The sequence below is a fragment of the Aulonocara stuartgranti genome (genome assembly GCF_965226115.1).
Source record: "Aulonocara stuartgranti genome assembly, chromosome: 10".
Classification (NCBI taxonomy): Eukaryota; Metazoa; Chordata; class Actinopteri; order Cichliformes; family Cichlidae; genus Aulonocara; species Aulonocara stuartgranti.
In genome coordinates this window covers 11,176,476-11,197,437 of record NC_138946.1, presented here as the reverse complement: position 1 = coordinate 11,197,437, position 20,962 = coordinate 11,176,476, and the positions used below count along the sequence as shown (strand labels likewise).

The following is a 20,962-nucleotide window of genomic DNA, read 5'->3' as shown; positions in this document are numbered from 1 at the left end:
ACTAGCACTAGTTTACTTAGAAAAAGAATAATAACACCGGTCACTTTCACAATTACACAGTCTTTTCTCCACAAACTGCTTTCCAGCGATGTAAAAGAACGTTTAATATGCTTTTAACAGCAGCTCTCTGCTACACAGAAATAAGCTCATTTAAACTTGGAGGACATTCTTCTTGTTAAAAGGCATTTTCCCCTTCCTATTGTCGCCAAAGTGCTTACTCATAGGGTCATCTGATTATTGGTGTTTCTCTGCTTTCTCTGTATTATTCTCTTTACAGTATAATTCACCAAGAGGAAACCGATGTTGTGATTTGGACGTGAATAAATAAAATTGAATTCAATTTACATTACAGTAAATAGGGGGCGTGTTGAGTCTCTGACAAACATGAATAAATAAAGCATCACCTGGCTGGATTTTTATCTGTGCAATAGCTTTTCGTACTAAATGAGCAGTCACGACACTGTGAGCAGACTGAAAATAAAAACTGTGCTTCTAATATTATGGTATTGGTATCACAGTTGGCTTCATATTTGCATTTCTCAGTACTTTTTGTTGCAAAGTTTAAATGTACAAACTGAATAAGAAGGATTTTGCCTGTGCAAACACATGCTTCCACCTTGGATGCCATTTAAACACCCACACGAAACAAGAACCTGACACTGCCGCCACAGAAACTGACATTTTGTGGGAATGCAATTTGAACAACAGGGCAATTCAAGCCAAGCAGTGCCCGTTATGAAGTCTACTTGAATATGCTTTCTCCTCAATCTCTTAAATGTGTTGCTATCCAGGCATCTTTCACGAATGCGCCCACTTTCATTCTATACATCTCTCTCAAACTCCTAATTTTAAACAACAACAAAACTTTTTGCTGGAATGTGATTATTGAAGACCAGCTCAGCATCGTGGTTTCAATATACAGAGACAGAGATAGTTTGATGAGAAGACATTTCGATGATACTGCCTGAGGACACAAAGAGAACCAGGAGAGGAGCAGGAAAGGAGAGCTGAATCGCTGTCTGTTCTCCTACAAGAGTTCATCTATCCACATTCAATAGATGATCCCTGATGTTTGTTGCTTGGAAAGAAGAGACTTGTCTTATCTAACAGCAATTCATCAGTGCAGCAACAAGCCACTTAACGGGCTTAATGAAGTGCAGCCAAAGGAAAAAGGAAAAAAAGAATCAGACTCTGGCAATACACGTTATGAAGCGGTGATACGTTCACAGGTATAACTTTGATTATTTTCAAATGGAAAAAAAAGCCTGACAAATTCCAACATGTCTCAGTATCAGATGGAGATGGAGCAGCTTTATGTTCCAGCAATACTCACTGGCAAGAACAACTCTCTCAACCCTTCCATTTATTACAATTTCCCCAAGCTTCAAGTAGCAATTATAAACAACTGCTTTCCTAGAAGTTGGATTTTCTTTATATATCAAGAAAAACCCTATGGGGAGGACTCATTAATCAATATGCTAATCAAGGGTTGCTAATCAAGTCCTTATAGAAGGTGCATGAGAATAGGTGCAGTAATTGATTTTCCACTGCCATATACCACAATTTCTTTCACAAATAACCTCCAAACTAAAACCGATAAATCAATGCTGAAAACGCAACTGGTGCTGAGTGCATGTAACTAACACAAGTGATCTTTAAATGTAGCTGCTGATTTAGAGACTGAAACATAAATTTCTTGTGGTTTATCCTATTTGACTGTAGTATATGTAGGCTGATATATATTGAAACTAATTTTTACTGTACATATGTAACAAGTAATCACTTTTTCTCATGCTATGCTACGGCAGGCCAGGTAGGCTCCAACACAATCAATACCTAGATTGCACAGTTTTAGACCTAAAATATTTTAATAGTTGCAAGCATTTGCTTTTTTTTTTATCCAATTATTTGCAGCTGCACACTTCAATTGAAGAAACTGGAAACAACCTCAAAAAGCTGAAGCTGGAATTATGCTTTTTGATGGACTTCCAAGTTAGACATCTGTCTTAAAGAAGGCAGACACATTCAAACTGACTGATGTTCTTTACCAGATGGTTGTGCTGAGCTTCACGAGCTCATTCAGTATCCCCTACCACTGTAATTGTAGTAGAGAATACTATTATTGCTTCATATAAAGGCAAGCATTGCATATGTTGTGCCTGCCTGAAAGGTTTTCTTCAGCTTTGAGTACAAATTATGAGGAACCAGCCTGAGCAGAATGTGAGCTAACCCTCTGGGGACCGCAACAAAATAAAAAGTAAAGCTCTACGGGTTCAATTCATCATCAAAATGTAAATGAAAACTGGAAATTAAAACACAAAAAGAGAATCTGACATTGTGAGCAGAAGAGTATTTTTATTCTCTTTTTTTTTTGCTTTTTCCTGCAGCCTTTCTCCTGTTCATACAAAGCCTAACCTTCTTACTCCTAAACCTTAATCCAGTGAGCACGGTTCTCTTTTTCTGCGGTAGCTGTAAAATCACTTAACAGCTATGGTCTTTATACAGAGGCCAGTCCCAAACCAAATCATAACCGTCCTGTTAAGTGTTGCGCTTACAAAATTGCATGTTGGCGAGTGTTGTCTTTCAGTATGTAGTAACACAAGAATCCAGAACCAAGACTGATGTAGCCTCAGCCACACGGCAAAATAAAGGCAACATTCACCCACAAACAGCACATTTAAGTCTGTTTATAATAATAAATAACATATACAGTACATAATGTGCTTGCAAAGTCAGACTGTTCTATAGTACCTCACATCTGAGCCCGAATATGGACAAGTTAGACTAACATGTTCTTTGTTTTTTTTTAACCATTGTAGTGTTTGTCTGTCAGATCCTGACAGACAAATTCATTCTCCTCATTTAAACCATTGCAAATATAAGAAGCAGTGGGCAGCTGTTGTTCAGTACCTGGAGACCAACTCCAGTCAGTGCCTATCACTGGATTACATCTGGGCATAATGACAGGAGAGTTAACCAAGCATGTTTTGATGGCAGGGAAAAGTTCCCCAAGGAAACCTGCAGAAGCCTCAAGTTCCATATGCTTACACATTTGTGACAGCTAATATACTGTAAATGTCCCAAAGCTGCTATGACCCTGGCATGGACATGTCAGCATAGTCTTTTGGTTATTATGTAAGGATCCAGGAAGTTGACAATGAGTCAAAAATCAAAAGGCTTAATCTGAAGTTTTTAGTTTATATTATTTTGTTGATCAGGTGCAAAGCAAACATACTTCTCCTTCTTTATTGCAAGTGTTACATTATTTTGGGGGCATTTGAGTTATGGTGAAAATCTGACACTGTTTATTCTTTCCCAGAGGCTTTGAGAATGCAGACTTGCATATTGTGAAATCATGGATTTCCATGATTCACCTCACGGTCAACTCTCAATTCTGGCACCAGTTGACAGCGTTTTAAGTTCCAGTTCTGGCCAGATAGATGGATTCTGTGCCTGGGAATTTGTTTTTTGCATCAAGTGATGTTGGGAGACAGAACCTCACGGCAAAATGGCATTCCACAACAGAGTGCCAACTTGGCATAGCCCGAAGTGAGTGAGACTTACAGACCAGGGGGTGTTCATCATTCATTTTGAAAAGAACCAGGATGTCTACAGGGCTGTGTGGTGGCCATCTGTCTGCCTGTTCATAGGTCTTTTTGACAACCTATTTGGGCTTCATGTTTATTATCTAAAAAACAAATCAATCGAAGGGATCATTCTTCCTGGCAGGAGACAGTTTTCTGAAGGGTGTCTATTTCCCTTTTTAACTCATGATTCTTTTGCAACCAGCCCTGATAGATACAACCAAGTGACCTCATTCAAGTGCTTGCCCATGGGTGTTAAAGCAATCATCTCCAATTTGTTGTAAATGGCTAGATGAACAATTGCTAGGTTTAAATATAAAGTGTAGACAGAAAATGGCAGGCAGGTGTAGGATGGTGGTTAGTGTACCACTAACTGTTATAGTAACTGTACAACAAAGAACAGATTCTCACAGTTTGGATGTCAACATTCCATTAATGGCTTTTATCGGTTGTTATCAGGCCTACATATTGTCAATAGCTTCCTCTACCTTTGAGTATACTCATTCATTTTAATCAATAAAAACCTGAAATCTAGATTATATAGATGTATAGCAGCAGTGTAGATAAGTACATATAAAATAAGGTCATCCATGGTCATCCTATGCACATGCATCAGTCCTTTATGCTCTTATACTTATCTGCAGAGTGATATGTATATAATGAGTTAACCGCATCAGCAAGTCATAGTGCAGGAGATAGAAAGTGACAATAAAATAAATGTTTTACAGGATTTAAAATCTGTTCAGATTTACAACAAACATGCTTTTTTTTTTATCATTCGACTGTGTGGCTCGCTTCATTTTTCTTTACAACCTTGATTTGATTTAAGGTTGATACGATTGATTTACTGTTCATCACTGCAAGTGTTTTTCTAGCTTGTCAGACAGTGAAGGTAATGGCCTCAGTGGGACGCAGTACAGTACATTAGTGCATTGATGTGTATGTGCGTGCAGAATGCACGGGATATTTACCATGGCGCGAGGTTCCTGGGAGGAGGTACGTGACACGCTGACTGTATCCCCGCTGCTTCGCCTGCTGCTCTTGTGCCCTTCAGCGAGCCAGCACCCCGAGGTTCCCAGCAGAGCGGCCACAGCCACAGCCCAAACACCCATGCTGCCCATGAGTGTTTCTCTGTGTGAAAAGCAAAAGTACAATGCACACATAGTTCTTAGACTCTTTCTGTTGTTCTGCAAACTGCAGTTACAAGAAATAAGTGCAGCACAGTTTAATAGTTCTCTTAACAAGTGTCTGTATTTATCAGGAACGTGACAGTTGACATGTCTAGTATGCAGTTGAAAACTGTGAAAATGAGACATAACCTCTTTAACATGTTCTTTAATCAGCGTGAATAAATAAACAATGTCAAAACTGTGCTGTTTATTACGTAGCTTTGACTGCAAATCTTCACACCTTACCTGTGATTTTAATCTGTCATAATCCAATTTGTATGCAAATAATTTTTGATTACTTTATTTACTTGATAATATATCAGTTTGTTTGCCCCAGAGGAGATAAAGACACATGAGTTGAACTCACGGTACCAATTATGCAGCTTTCCTCTCTGTGCAAAAAGCACAAAGACAGAAAAAAAATATGTGAGCCCTAATTCTTACTTTTTATTTGAATAACTCTGTCTTTATTGAATGTTTATCTGATATTGCAGTGCTTCCAAAATGTTTAAAGATGTCTGATAATAGATTTAGTACATGCAGAGACAAATACCTGAAATTATGTTAATGTATGCTCACAGACCAAGTGGAACAAGTATTATACTCGCCATGCACGCACACACATCACACAGCATAATGCTGCTATGTACACATCAAAGACCACACTGATGGGAATAATTATGTGTATTACAAAGTACATAAAAAATCTTTTGATGTCAACAAAGAGAAAACCCTCTGAAGTAAGAAATGGTGGAGTGGTGTGGGAGCTTAAAATAAAAATTCAGAAGATCGGTTTCACTGCTGTGACATGCGCACACTCACATACGTACTGACAAATTCAAACATAACGGCCTCAAATGTCTTTCAAATAATGAGTAGTTCCTTTTGTTAATCATCTAAAAATGACAAAAATTTGAATTGAATAATTTAAACATTTAACTATGTTTGAAATTATGCCTCTTCTTTAGCCCTGATTGCAAAAGTAAGTGAACTAAAGAGCATTTCAGGTCAAATTAAATCACTCAGTATTCTACAGATGAGGGGAAAATATTATAGCAATTGGCTTAAAGTGAACCCCAGACTCAATAAACAACACTAATCGTCAACACAGTCACAATAGAATATAATGCAGGCTTTATAAAGACTTTCTGTCTGCTTTTTTATCTCATCAATGAGTATTTATTGCAAAGATATTGTACTGAGTTTATCTTGCACTGCACTGATGTTTTTAGTATTGTGCCAGCCTCCTGTAGCGTTTGCCCTGAGGGGAAATATTGACTTCTCATCGGATCTTATCAGCTGATGTGTGTCTTTATAGTTCCACTGTGCGACATGGCAGTTTGTTACGTGTGTAATTGTGCTTTTAGGTAATAGGTTTATTGTTTTTATTGTGGACTTATGCTTTAGAATATGGCTTTATTGTATGTTTTACTGCTGAACCAGCGTGAAAACAAATTTCCCTTAGGGGGCCATAAAGTTTGCAGTTGTACTGTAACAAGGGCACAAAAACCCATGATGCATCTCAAGCAGTACAATAGTTTATGGTGTCAAATGTCTGCAGTGATGCTTGACTTGAATGCAGAATTTTAGAAGAGAGTCGTGATTCACCTTGACCTGTTATGCCCTGGAGATGGTGGCTGAAAGTTTATCCAAGCTAACTTTTACTTTTTAAAGTAATAATTTTATGGCCATTTAATTTTTGCTTTCTTTTCTTTTTTTCTTTTTTTTTACTATTTGCAAGCAGCAAAACAAAGTGTACACAAAACGGTTAATGTATTATATAATGAAACTGATAAGAGGGGTGTGCTATAAGTCGAGACTGATGGGTCTTTCTTTGCACCAATAAGAGTGACTTGTGTCTTTAAATAAGTTAATGAAAGGAAGGTTATGAGGAAAAAAATAACACACTGATAAAATGGGTCTGCAGAATTACAGGACCTGTAACATCAGATAATTAATCTTCCAGGGCTTGACATTGTCGCTATGGGTTATGCTTTTCACATTCATTTGATCCCTTGATAATATAAAAATTGATTAATAGAGCTTTAAGGAAATATACTTGCAAAGTGCACTTTAAGTAACAGCATAGTTTATTCAAAAATAACTTACTCTGATGTATTGCAAAGATAGATATCATTTTTTTAAAAACAGACTGTAGACATGCAGTAAGAAAATGTAAAAATGAGAATTTACTGGGAATTACAGAATGCACAGCAAAAGGAAAGCAGGAACCAAAGCAAGAGTCCAACAGTGATGAGGCAAAATAAAAAGAATGTAAAAGAAGATTATGAAGACACCAAATACTCTCAGAACAACTGGGAGAACTCAAATAAGCTCAAAGAAGGAGAGTCAATTGACAACACAGTAACTGACATGGGAGACACATGAGGAGGTAATGGGAAACAGGTGGAAACAATCACTGAAACAAGACATAGACAGGTAGTAAAACCGGCTAAGACACACAAGACATGTAACTACCAATATATAACAGCAAGAAGAAAACCTGCATAACTTCAATAAAACACTAAAACCACCAGCACATCATGATATATTTAATTTGCCGCATAACAACAATATGTTGTTTATTTCATTATCGCTTTCAATGGCTGGAGCTTGAAGAATTTATACATTGTGAAATATGTTGCAAATGTTGGGGTTTTGTGATTACTTTGCCGCAGTTTCTTATGTGACAGTTGAGTAAAGATACTCTGTTACTTTTCACTGCCTCATAGACACAAAATCACACAAGTCCTGTCAGTGTAAACAACTCATGAAGGGACCATCAACATTATTCAGCTAGCTAGCCGGGGGCTAATGGGCCCACATGGATGAGAGCTCACCCTTGTGAAATTAAACACCAAATGAGATCTGCCAGTCACTGTCTTAATGTGCTGCCTTTCCCCCTGGCATTGGCCCACACACAGCTACACACATTCATACATGAGCACACACGGGCACATACACACAAATGCAAACAGAGCCCCGGTCTCATGGACTGAATGGTCCATTTTGAAATTCATCAGGAGGGAGAAACTCTGTGCGGAAGCTATTATTTGACCAGAATATTAAAAAGCTTAGAGGAACACATTCTTTAGAGTCGCTGCAGCCTTTGGCAGCTTTGCACAGATCAGACTGGTTTACTGAGGGACTTGCAACAAAAACAGACCTAAGGTGCTGAAAGTTAAATGCATCTATTCACATCTCAGCTGTAGTGTTTCCCCATCTCATTGTTCCTGTTTCCTTTTGTGGATTTCCTAAACTTATGTGACAGAGGGATATTGTTTATAGCACAAAGAGTCTCGCAGACCTACCTGTTGCTGTGGTTTCTACAATTAAAACTGCTTTACTTTCTGGACATTTAATAATAATCTTTTTCATCACAGTCAAGATCAAGTCTACAAACAAGTGGCTCTTTTACTTTACTACTTGCTTTAGAAAGTAAGACCTATTCTTGAAATCATGAAAACATAATTATTTGATTGCATCTTGGTTCCAGTCTTCATCAACAACACCTGTGGTCAGGTAGTTAATGCCTTCTTCGTGATGCTGCTATAATGCGTTTAGTTTAATAACGTTTATGAAGCTAAAATGAATGCACATTTAAACATAAGCAAAGTATATTACTTGTAAGTATATGACTTTTGTGTAGTAAAGGTCCAGCTGCCAGCTACCACAGTTTGAAATGAGACACAAGGAGAAAAGCACCAGCTTATGTGCCTTTAAGGTGTAGCCAGTTCAACAAGTCAGGAACTCAAATTTTAAGGCCAAATATTCATTTTCACCCAAAGCTTTAAAATGTTTGAGAGGCAGCAAAGATTTTTTTTAATGTATGTGTGGACGCCCAAACACAAGCTTACAGTATGAAAGGCTCAGTACTCCGGGGTCATGAAGAAATGAAATGCCGTGCCATAAAATTTTAAAAAATAATATTTTGGTCTTGTTCGGTAGGTTTTACTACAATTTTGCAAGTGACTAAATACAACACTTCAAGCTCAGAACTCACTTGTTTAACAACTTAAATACGGAAAAAATCTCATGTAAATGATAAAAAAACATACATAAAAAATATCAAACTTTTGATTTTTGAACTCACTCTACTTATATCGGACAAGAAGGATCTCCATCCAGCAGTTTTTCTTTCAGTGATATTGAGAGATGATGTCTATTTATTTGAATATAAACACTTAAGTAATCTTAAAGCTGTTCTCTTGTCAAGAACAGACATCAAAAGATTATAACTTTGAAATTGAGCTGGGTCCAAATTTTGTTGCAAAATGACTGTTTTTTAGTCTTCTAAAAATATAACAGAAAAGCACTTCTCTCTCTGTCTCTGTGTAAGAAAATACAAAAACATTTGCTCCTAGGAGCACAACTAAACTGTCAGGCTGGGCCTAATGGTGATATTTTCAGCAATATCGTGTATAAATCTTTGAGAGCATAATGTTCTATCAGACTGGTTCTGAATCATGCATCTTGTTTCTTTTGTGTCATTTATAGCTTTTTTCGGTGGATCAAATTATCTATTGATTAATGCATCATAACCTATTTATGTATTTGGAATTTGGCCAGACAAAGAAAAAAGTAATAATTCAGTCAGTTAAACTCATCATAGTTATCTGTGTTGACAGAAAAAGAAATGTTTATAAGAATAAGATGTGGTTCATTCTTACTAGATTTTTGAAAATTGTTGTTTAACAGCAGTTCATATTTCAATGTGCTTTACTATGTTTAATTTTACTCCCACTAATAATTTTGAGCACGAATATTGGCAACCAGTCACATTGGCTGTATGTTCCTACCCACTTAGCCAGTAAAATCAAATTCACTCGTATCCATTTGACATTGTAAACTATAAAAAAATATGTGTATTGACAAAAATGAGAGTAGCTAACATGAAACCATCTTCATAACGCTGGCTTTATTGTTCGGTCATCTACAGCAGCTGTAACTGATCACATTTGAACATTCAAACACTCCTGACTTGCTGAGCACAATCAATGAGTTTGTGATTTTGAATCTATAATATTCTACAATAGCACCATCCTCCCAGAAAGATCTGCTCCATGAGCTGCAATAACAAACCCCACTTTAGTTATTATGACGGGAAAAAAGAAGCAACTCACCGTGACATTTAAACTGATTCAAAGATATAACTTAAAACTCTTTTTTGTACTCAGTACAGTTAAATTTACAATGCTAAAGGTTTATTATGCCCCTAGAATCTGACTAAATTAGCATGACTTAAGTGGCATGTTTGTCAGGAGACCAAGACACAGCCAAATTCAGAACTGGCATGTAAATGAGCATTGTATGCAGCCCTGCAGTCTCTCTGGTGCTCTTTGTAATGGCAGCAGGGAAAGGCCCCTAGCTGAGCTCTGAGACAAATTCAAGTGATCAGACTGAGCTCTCCTTCCTGCTCTCAGTCCCAGCTCTGCACCACTCCAGGTAGGTCTGCTGTCACAGTTACAAATGACACATGCAGTTCCAGAACGACAATCATTCCCCACTCAGCGTGAGTCCTCCCTGCAAGTTGCTGAGTATTTAAAAAAGATTACAAAGAAAGGGTGGGAGGGGCACAAAAATTAACATCTGCGAATGCTGAACAGCACATGCTGAAACTGTAGTTCACCACCCTCGTGTAAAATGTTTTGCATATGACGGATTGGCTTTCTTTGTGTTTCATGTCACTAAACAGCTTTAATTTTGAGATATTCTATTTATACAGTTTTAGAAATTATTAATGAAAAGAGTTATATTGGTTAACCTACTAGCCTATCCTCCAAAAGTAGAATGTTAAAAAAAAGATCGCCTGTCAATCATGTTATGAAAGCACAAATCATTTTTTCCCCCACATGATGCATGCCCCATTTTGGAACAAACCTCTCCACAGGCTGATGCTCTGAGTGCTGCCTCACTCTGAAGCTCCTCTTCTGTAAAATCTCTGCTATCATCCTGCGTCTGCCGGCCTGTCTGCCTGCACTCAGGTTTCAAACAACCCATTCTTCAGAAAGATGTCTATGTAGCATGAAATAGAGCTACCAAGAGACTCGCCTTTGCCCAAAGTGTTTACATGACTCACTCGTCAAGATTTCATTCTTGTTCCTGTGCGGTTGGAAAAGATTCTGAAGAGACCAGACGTGTCAATCTGTCAGGCAGCCATGCATCAGGATCACACACGCTCTAACCTTAGTTATCTTTCAGACGCTCCAGATGAACAGGGGACACTTACTTTCAGCCTCCCCCACCCCCACCTTTTTTTATGATGATGAGAAATATGATAACTGTCAGGGTGCTCTGAGTGGTGTTTCCCAAAATGGATTCATACAGAAGCCTAGCCATGCAAAGTAAGGTCAGTCACTGACTGTGATGTAAATATGTTAGAAACACTACCCTTTGGAAGGAAGATGGGAGGTTGTCAGCACACCAGATAAAAGCTGACAGGTCGTATTAAAACGAATTCTTCTCCAGTAGTCAAGGTGAAACTAATTAAGAAAGAAAGGGTCTAATTAATAGTGTAGCAGTTGGAGGCCTAAAGGGAACATTTGAACATTAAATCTTTTATTTGTTTGATAATATTCAGCTTATTTTAGCAATGATGGTGTTCCCTGCTTACAGCTGGCCCATAGGTTTTGGCTCTGTCACAAGCCCATACTGCTAAATTTACAGCTGCATCAAACTGCCTCAATTTGATCTCATTTAAATCTTTATAAAATATGCTGCCAGCTTTGAACTCTTCTACTCTTTAAAATGCATTAATATTTTTTATTTACACTTACATTGGCTCAAATGGTTGTACTCCCAGGTTTTTCTGTATCTGAGTGTAAGATTGTTAGTGATAAATTCTTCCGTTTGGGTTTCTGTTTGGGTTTGTGTTGAAAGTGTTGATTTTCAATAGTTTTGTAACAGTCTGTTTGATTTCATGTACTATTTTTGAGTGTTATTACTTAAACAATTTTTTGTTGTTGTTTTATAATTAGTTTTCCATTTTACCTGAATAAATCACAACATACGCTGAACACATTACCTGGACAAGAGCAGGTTATGTTCAGGGATTTGACTGAAATTGACTGAAAGCACCATATTTTTTTTCTTCGTTTTTTTTTTTACTAATTATCTGTATTTGCAGCATGGTTTAAGTGCAATACAGATTATCTGCAGGGCAAATACATGGTTTATGTGCAAACTATTGACCCATAACTTACCAATAATACCAGTTACCAATTAATTAAGTTGCAATAGCGCAAACTGTGCATTGCGATTTCACTGGAATTTACATGTATTCAGCCGGTGATGCATAAAATCTATAAATGTCTTTGTACTTGATTCTAATCTGCTGCTAAGTCACTTTCACACTGATGAAATTGCAGCTACTAGAACACAAAATACAGACCAAGAAAACCCATTGAATCAATAAAATGAATTTGACTTTGATCTGCTGACAAACTAAAGTGATTTCCATGTTTTTTAAGACTATTAGACTGTAACATTTAATGTTCTTTGTATCCATTTTAAAGTTTGTGTGGCTGTCACGCTAGAAAAAAAACAGGCACCAAGAGTGCACTGAGAGCTAAAATAATTAACTCAAATTCAAATGCTTATTTTGCCACAGTGTGCTAAATCCCAAGATTAATGATTTTCCGCAGCATTAAGCTCTTGTTCTTTATAGATTTTTATCATCATCTGATAATGTCTCTGATTGGAGTAGGTGGCACTAATAGGGATTATTTTTCAGGTTTTAGATATCACCCTTTGTCAATACACTTGAATCAAATGATTAGTTCATTACCAGGCCTCTGGAGAACCTAGGGTGTCTTGCATTGAAATCTGCTGCAATGACCCGGTTACTGCGTTCACCAGATATCAACACAATTTCGATCCGCTCCTCACGTGTTAACCTCTTCGACATGTCAATGGCTGTGAACAAAGAGAAACTTGTAAATAACTCATGAAAGAATAAAGTTACGTTGAAACCAAGCACACCATTGTTTTTCTTGTGACATTACAAATACGTTTGATGTGTCACATGTCCCTCTTCCTATTGAAAAAACAAAAGCTGTATCCAAGATGGCTGACTTCTAAATGGCCACCACAGTCACCACCCATCTTGAGGAGTTTGCCCCCTCACATATACTAATGTGCCACAAACAGGACATTAATATCACCAACCATTCCCATGTTATTACGGTGTATCCATATAAATGGCCCACCCTGTACAGCTAAATCCAAACCAAGCTTTCTAAGAATCAGTTGAAACTGATGAAGTATCATTTGATTGCAGCCTCTCTGACCAACCATGACATCTCTCTACCTTAACCAACGGGGTTGAATATCGCAGACAAGCCCCCCATTTGTGACAAATTCACTAGCTCAAGGTATGCAACAAAGGGTGCAAGTGGAATAAAATCTGACATTATTCGACATAATGCAACAAAAATAATAATAATGTCAAGAAAACAATTGCTGCCAGGTGGAAAGAACAAGAAAGACTGAGCAGTTTATCTGGGCAAGCTTTTATAGTTTGAGCTGCGTCACTTGGAAACCCTACTTTGTTATCCAGTTTTCCAGGACTACCTTAGAAAAAGAAGGAGGAGTGTGACACAGTGAAAAATGATTAAAGTTTAGTTAGTTAATAACTTATTATTGCAACAATTATTATTGCAAGGTGTTATTAAACAATGTTCTTACAAGAGTGCCTGATTATGTTTCAGCTGCAGGCTGTAGCAGGTAGTGCTGCTTGTTCGATTTGGGAGATTGTATAAACCACTGACTGTGTGATAAAAGGTGAAATCTAAAAACTGGTAAAAGTTAAAAACTTAGCAATTTGTTGAAGGCAAACAAAGATGAATAAAACTCTAACACCAAGCACAAACAAGATGACACAAACACAAGCGTTGAAACAGCCAACAGCAGAGCGAATAATACGAGCAACAATAAGGACGCCATTAAAGCAATTAAAACACGTAACAAAAACATATGGCAGCGGTGATAGAAAAGTTAATATATTCATTTTGCAGAGAAACAGCACCACATGTCCCTTTTCAGATTGTGTTAAAATGCACACTCAGACAGAAAAATAATGCTTCAGCCAACCGGAAAAGGCACAGGGACCACTGAGAGAGTACGGCGCAGGTTGTCGTGCTTTAGCGCGAGATATCCTTATCAACTCAGCTTCTCTTGCATTGCCTCCAAATTAATTATTGTCTGACGCTCTCTCTTTGCTACTTTCTTTCTCTATAGAAGAGACAGAGCTTCAGGCTGTTAGGTAGTAATAAGACCATCTTGACACTGGAGAGAGAAACAGAATGAATAGTGGCTCCTTCTTTGGCGCCATACACTATTCTCTTCCTGTCCCACTTTGCTTTTCTAATATTGACTTTTGGCTTTTTTATTAGACAAGTTTCCGTGAACAGATCTACAGCCCTTGGGTGTTAAAGCCCACATCCTGCTTGTCATGTGTCTCTGAAAGACACAAACAGAGGGAGACTTGTTGAATCCATAAATCCTTGCAGGATGTATGACATGGCTGTAAGGGCAAAAAGGATATCAGGAGGCTCTGCAGTGCCATAAATGGGTGGTCTGCTGGGCTAACAGGACTGCATCTGTTAATTATACAGCAGTAGCAAAGAGGGAGAAAAACAGGTGACAGAAAACAGTGGAAGCAGAAAAAAAGCACATCCCGTGGCAGGAATGGCACTTTAGAGGCACTTTGGTTTCTGTATGTAATTATCGCTGATTGAAGAATAACTAGAACTCATGTTGTAGTACTAGTCATCTTCATTCAATATGTTGAACCCTTTGCAGTTTTATTATTTATAACTAATCGTTAATGACGTTGATGATGCTAAACTGCAGACTCCACTGGACACGCAGAATGATTCAGTAAATGAGTTCTCTACTACAGTAAGCGAAGTAAAATTCCTAGACAGCTTGAATCATATCATTGTTGAAATGTGATATGGCAAATCAAGTTTCAGTAAAAATAAATAAATAAATAAATTCAATATGACAGTTTTAAATAGTGGCGGTGGTGGGGAGGCTTCATAAAAGGGACAGGCAGATGGCTGAATAAATTCACTGCAGAAAACATATGCTAGGTGACCTTTTTGTAACCCCTCCATGCATTTCTTCCTCTCCTCTGACTCTTTTGGTCAGTTCAATTCAAGCAGAGGAGGCGGCAATCACTATTTGCTCAGAGCTGCGCTGCTGATACTCTCAGCTCAGCTGCTGTGTTCATATGGGATGCAGCAGTAAAGGTCATTTCTAGAAGTTCAACATTAGTGATCGGAATTTCAAGTGAACCATGCTGCCCACATTTCCTGCACTCTACGGGGAGTACAGTGGACTTATCAGGTGAGTCAATGGCCACAGTAATGTGAAATAAAAATGTAGAGAATCTAATGGACCAAGTTACAACCCTACCTCAGTTTCAATGTCATTCATATTAATTCTTACTGTCATAGACCTCATTTTAATCAGTTAAAGCTCTCTGTGAGACTTCGAGCGCCCTGGTTAGACCCACAAGAAAGAGTTTAAAAAGTTGAATCTTGTCAGAAGCATCCAAATGTGAGTGTTTTTGCAGATGGAGCAACCCAGGAGAGTACAACTCGCCATATATAATGCATTTTTACCTTTGTTTTGAAGCATGGCTCATTACATTTCTCTGGGAAATTTGCAGACCAAAGTTTCAAAGTGTAAAGAAATGGAGGGAGTCAAGTGGGTATGGTTTACCTGAGGGGACTGCTTTGTAGCGATAATAAATCCTGCTCCTGATTAGATGAACTCTGCATGGGTTTCAGGTGATGTGATGCCAAGCATCACTGTTCACGACTGGGAAATTATAAGTGATAAGAAAATTTAATTTGCCCTAATTAAATGTTACACAAAAATGTCATCCAGGCCTCTTTAACTGTGGATTGTTTAGAGCCTGCAGTGACTGTGTTAATTAAAATGACTACTCACTGCAAAAAAGGTGCAAATAAATCAGAGAATCAGTTAATCAGTCAAACAATCAAAAAAGCAAATTAAACAATGAAATCTACAAAATGCTGTCCAATTTTAAAACACAGTTACTTATCAAACAAAAAGTAAAACTGTTTTTTTTTACTTGGTCTGCTGCTGCCTGCTATGAGACAGTTGTACACACCTAAATAATCAAAATCTGTTGAGAAGCCAACTGACTTTTTCCCGTTTAACAGTCCCCAATCAGCATACTATCACACACCACTCAAATCTCTCATTTATATGCTGGATTTCTATTTGGAAAAGTAATTTTTAAGCACAGCTTAAAATTGTCATTTGGAGTAACAAAGCTGAGGTTTTGGTCATTTTCACAATTTAAAAGTATTTGCTGCCAACAAGGATTCCCTCTGCTGGAAACTCCTGGAGCAAGAGACTGAACAACGACCTGCTGCTCTTAACTCTGACCTTCTTGAAGCAGGGCATTCCTCTATTAGGATCACCATAGCATCACATTTATAGAGTATTAACATAGTGATTTCAAACCAAATTGAGAGATAAGGATACCCTAAATGAACTATTTGTCGGAACTCTTTCTTTCCGCGATCAAGCTCGGAAGCTGGAAACTGCAAAAAAAACAAAAATTACTACAAATCCAGCCCTGCCGTGTGAACTTCGAGTCGGGACGCTGACTACAGTTTACATTTTGTATGCTTGTGATGCACTCTTAGAGGATGGATAAACCTTGTATACCATATAATACAAAACACCAGTAGAAGTGTGTGAAAGCTCTTGGTACACAACCATAGTAGGAGCTCTGTTGCCATTGTTGACCTCTATTGCCATGCACTGCATAATAGCACGTGTATATATGCACACATTCTGCTTTAAGCTGGTTCTGGCAGTTAGCAGGAGAGCACAGGACATAATCGTTATAGTGCAGATTCTATGTGTGCATGTGCATATGTATACTAGTGTATCATCAGTGTCAGTACTGTAACTGCGTGAGTCATCCGACTATTAAAGCTGTCTCTGAACAACAACAACAAGCAGCCATAATCTGCTGGACACCACGCTGTAATGGCTCTCTGTTTGACAGCTAATAAGTTTCATAGCAGATTGCAAACTACAATGTGCCCGACTGCGCCACTATTCTGGCTACATCATTATTTCTCAACTTGACCTCAAGGTGAGCTGCAGAATTGCGCTGACAGAGTTCGGAGCTAACTCCCTTAACCCCCCAACTCGTGCTGTTCTAATATAACCGTGATAAGTACTGGTTACGTCCTGGTCCTCATGCCTTCTTGGTGGTATATGTTACAGCTTTAGCAGGTCTGCACGGAGTCAGCATGTATGCATTGGGACATGCTTGCTTGTATCCCTGCAAAGAATGAACAGGTTTGTGCCTAAACGATATGTGTAACAGTAAATTACAGATCGGAGCCTCTAGAGCAAACAGATCTAGCAAGAAGTATTGCTATTAATGTTCTCATTTAGGAGCAGGGGGTTGGGACTGACGGTCGCTCTGAGCAATATATTTGCATGCCTTTCTGTATGAGACTACCTGCCTCAGTTTATAGTTTTATGGGTTGTTTGCCGGCATAAGAATGAAAGGCTGGGACTTTAAACCTATTTGTACACATAGCACAGTGATGAATGAGCATAATTCACCCGTTTGATGTCGGCTGCATATCTGGTTCCAAGTAGAGAGCGAATCCAACAAATCCGAAAAGAGACTGCAAAAAAAAGGAAAAGAAAAGAAACAAAAAAACGAGTGGAAGGAACTGAGAAGGGAAGCAAGTGGCCGGAGAATTTTCAGCACCGTGGAGAGCTCCGGTGCAATATACGCTATACTACGGCAGCGTGTGCGCCGACCAATCCTCATTTCCCACTCCGCTGGCCGTCACGGAGGCTTTGCTTCCACCGTGCCAACTCTCTGGTGACACTGATAGGATTTTCCCATGAGAGTGCGCCGAAGCAGCTCATTTAACGCAATCAGACAAGAAATGCTCGCCGTGTTTCAGATGCTGTGCCCTTTACACTCATATAAGAGTTTTTGCGTGCTCCATAAGACCCTGGTTGTTAATAGATAAAGTCTTGCCAGCGTCCTGAAGAAAGCAATTGGCCGACGAAAGAAGGGGGAGTGTGTGTGTGTGTGTGTGTGTGTGTGTGTGTGTGTGTGTGTGTGTGTGTGTGTGTGTTGAGGGGGTTCAGGGACCAAGAATCAGTACCATAGAGCCCAGCGATGTGAGGTGTGTGTGCGCGTCTCACAGTGTTATCATTTCAGTCCCTCTGCTGCTTGAGCAAACCTGGCGCATCCGGGCAAAGGAGTCCTCCTGGACCCATTTATCAAACATTGCCCTGTTATTTTCGTGCACGTAGGGCCTCTGCACGGTTATGTGGGGTTACCAAAGGTGGCATGTGGTCATGTGAAATGATTAATCACAAGCCGTTTTGCGCCAGACAAAAGGCGACATAGCAGGCAGTGTAGTTAAAAACTGTCACAGATTGTCACTGACATCGCCCTGCGCTATAAAGCTGCACCTCTCACACATCTCCCCGGCTGTAAATTCTAGAGCTCTGTATTATTGATGCATTTCTCCTCAGCTGTAACTAATTCAACATTAAAGCACGCCACTGCCATCCTCTTTACAGTTTCCGTTCATTCACACTCACCCTAATGCAAATAGTGCGGATAAAGCGGTGTCACGCACCCAAAACAGCCAAACTTGTAAAAAAGAAGAAAGAAACGGCAGATAAATGCGCCTTTTAGTGAGTTGATACCCCACACCCCGCCTTAGTACATAAACCTTTCACCTTACCTGTGGTATTCCGAGGCAAACGGATTATAAAAGAAAGGAAATTCGTGCAAATATGCCACAGATTTCCTCGCAGAGACTCGTCCAGTCTGCGCTCCTTAGTTCCACTCCTCTCCTCTCCACCTCTCGACAGGGTTTAAAGGGTTCAAATTAATTATGGGCTAGTGTAATAGTAGCAGCAGCTGTGTTAGTAGCGACGGGTAGAGCGTCCCAACTCTCAGCAGCGGCTTGCCATCCTCCGGCTCCTCTGGCTGGTTTCCTCTCAGCGCTACGCTCCAGCTCTGCCCCTATTTCAACTCCTCTCACTCCGCTCTCCTCCTGACGTCAGCCGCTGCACGCCAAATGCGGTGAGGCTACATCTGCAGATCCATCGCATTGGAAAGCGACACCTGTGTGTGTCTGTGTGCATGCGTGTGCGTGTTTGCGTGCGTGCTAAGACACTCGCGAGGACCACATACCTTGCAGGGGAGAAAGACGTCGTGTGAAATATTCAAAGACTGTTTTCAGTTTTTATTCGTACTGTTTTTTTAACCAGGGGTTGGAAACAACCTTAGATGCAAGATGTCGGTAACGTTATGAAGTTCACATAGTGTACAGGTACAATAATACCCGTGATTTTTTGTATTTGTATGAAAGTACAGGACTTGAATCGGTTACCTTTTTTGATCCGTGGTGACCCTTAAGTAGATACTACCTAAAATATATCTTGTTTAAAATTTATGGTGTAAACTCAGGCGTTGAAAATGACAAAGAAAAAAATGCAAGCAACCAACATTCTTCTACTTCTTTGCACTTTTTTTTTTTTTTAATACAGTGACACATGATAGGAATGCTGGAGCTTGATAGAAGAACATGATAAAAATCAAATGTTGTCTTAAGTGTCAATGTCATCTTTTGCAAAGCTGCCTTATGGCGCCATAGCTGACAGTATAACAAACACTTGTAAGTAAAGTAATCATCATCTCTATGGTCCCCTTTACACATTTTCATGTAAGTGGAGGACTTGTTGAGATGGAAAAAAATGGAAGAATATTAAAGTGCGCGTGGCACAATTAGGTCTACATACTGTATTCTAAAAAGACACGAGAATGGTGGCACCACCATCAAAATTGCATGTGGCACTAAAACATTAATGCTCAATGTAACATTTATCAAGACAACGAAAAAAAAGAAGGCTGGAAAAAAATAAGAATCAAAGAGAAAGAAATGAAAAGGGGGAGAGCGGGAATAGGGGGAAAGTGAAGAAAGGCGCTTTAGTCATCAAGTTGCTGTGCACAAAGAAGGAAAGAAAGAAAGAAAAATTGTAATTCACTCTATCAGATATTGTCCATAAAGCAGCCCAACTTGCAGTAACAGATGATGTCTGATAAGATGGAAAATGGCAGTGTTGCAATTGGCAGCATGACCCTAAAGTACCTTCTGCCTTTTTTCATGGTCATGAATCAAAATAATTTGAAAAGTGTTTATTTTTTGTCTTTTTTGGTGTCTCTTTGGTAACATATCTCATCAATTACGTTTTACAAATGTGTGGAAAACAAAAGGATTCATGTGTTATTCAGGGGTGTTTTAATGTTCATATGGCATTTGGGAAAAAGACTGGCAAGGAGGCACATAGAGGGAAGTCTGTTATGTGGGCCAAGTAGAGATGGAGATGCAGTCTTAGTTGAAGCAGTATTTAGCATGTGTAGCAATAAAAAGAGCACTGAACTAACTTTTTAAATGCAAGACAAAAATTCTCAGAAAAGCAATATAATCAAATGCAAAGGCCTTAATATTGTATTATATTTTGGGAGGATGTTGCTCTGGGTTTAGAAGGTAAAGCTATTTGCCCTACAAGACATTGCTATATACTTTAAGCGTGTGGTTGTTTACTAAGAGTGCCATTTCTTGGTTGTTATACTGGTTGCTTATTGGATGGATGATGCTGGTTAACAGATTGTGAGGGTGTTCAATGTAGTCATTTAAATGCAGTTATTATAATTATTCACAAGTTTTATACATTTATTGGTCAGGCCACACCAAAGAGCCTACTCAGGCCACATGAATTCAAATTTTAAAACTTACATATGTAAATAAACTGGATACAGATTCAAATCCACGCAATCCACAACACAACACCATCCAGTGAAAGCAATCATGTACATACTGCATAGACTTAAAAGAGAAAGATTAACAATTATTCATGTTGATGTCTTGTTTGTTGCTTTGCAGTTTCTGAATATCTCAGTTTTTAGGGTAGTTTCTATCTTTTGGAACAGCCTCAACTCATAAGACACTACCTGACTGCATTCAGCCTGTAAAAGTTTTGGTTTTCATATTTTCCTTTCTTTAAACTAATTAGTAAACTTTAGCTGAGATCCCAAGAGCACTAAAGCAGCCTGACTCTAACCTCAATATTTTTGAAATATAACTTGCTCTCTCTATACTGCCTTCA

At 38.7% G+C, this 20,962-nt stretch overlaps 1 protein-coding gene across 2 annotated transcripts in view; it reads right to left on the bottom strand.

The window, feature by feature from the left end:
- Window positions 1-18,850, bottom strand: part of fstl4 (follistatin-like 4) — a 225,842-nt gene extending 206,992 nt beyond the window's left edge. Inside the window, exons 1-2 of one of the 2 annotated variants that reach the window (XM_082548886.1) lie at window positions 18,532-18,850; window positions 4,556-4,715 (exon numbers count right to left, since the gene is read on the bottom strand). In XM_082548886.1, the coding sequence (XP_082405012.1) occupies window positions 4,556-4,705 (150 nt within the window). In that variant the 5' untranslated portion in view covers window positions 4,706-4,715; window positions 18,532-18,850. Of the gene's footprint in view, window positions 1-4,555; window positions 4,716-17,380; window positions 17,587-18,531 lie in introns of those variants that run through there. The other variant, XM_082548885.1, reaches the window with a different exon arrangement.
- Window positions 18,851-20,962: the final 2,112 nt, after the last annotated feature.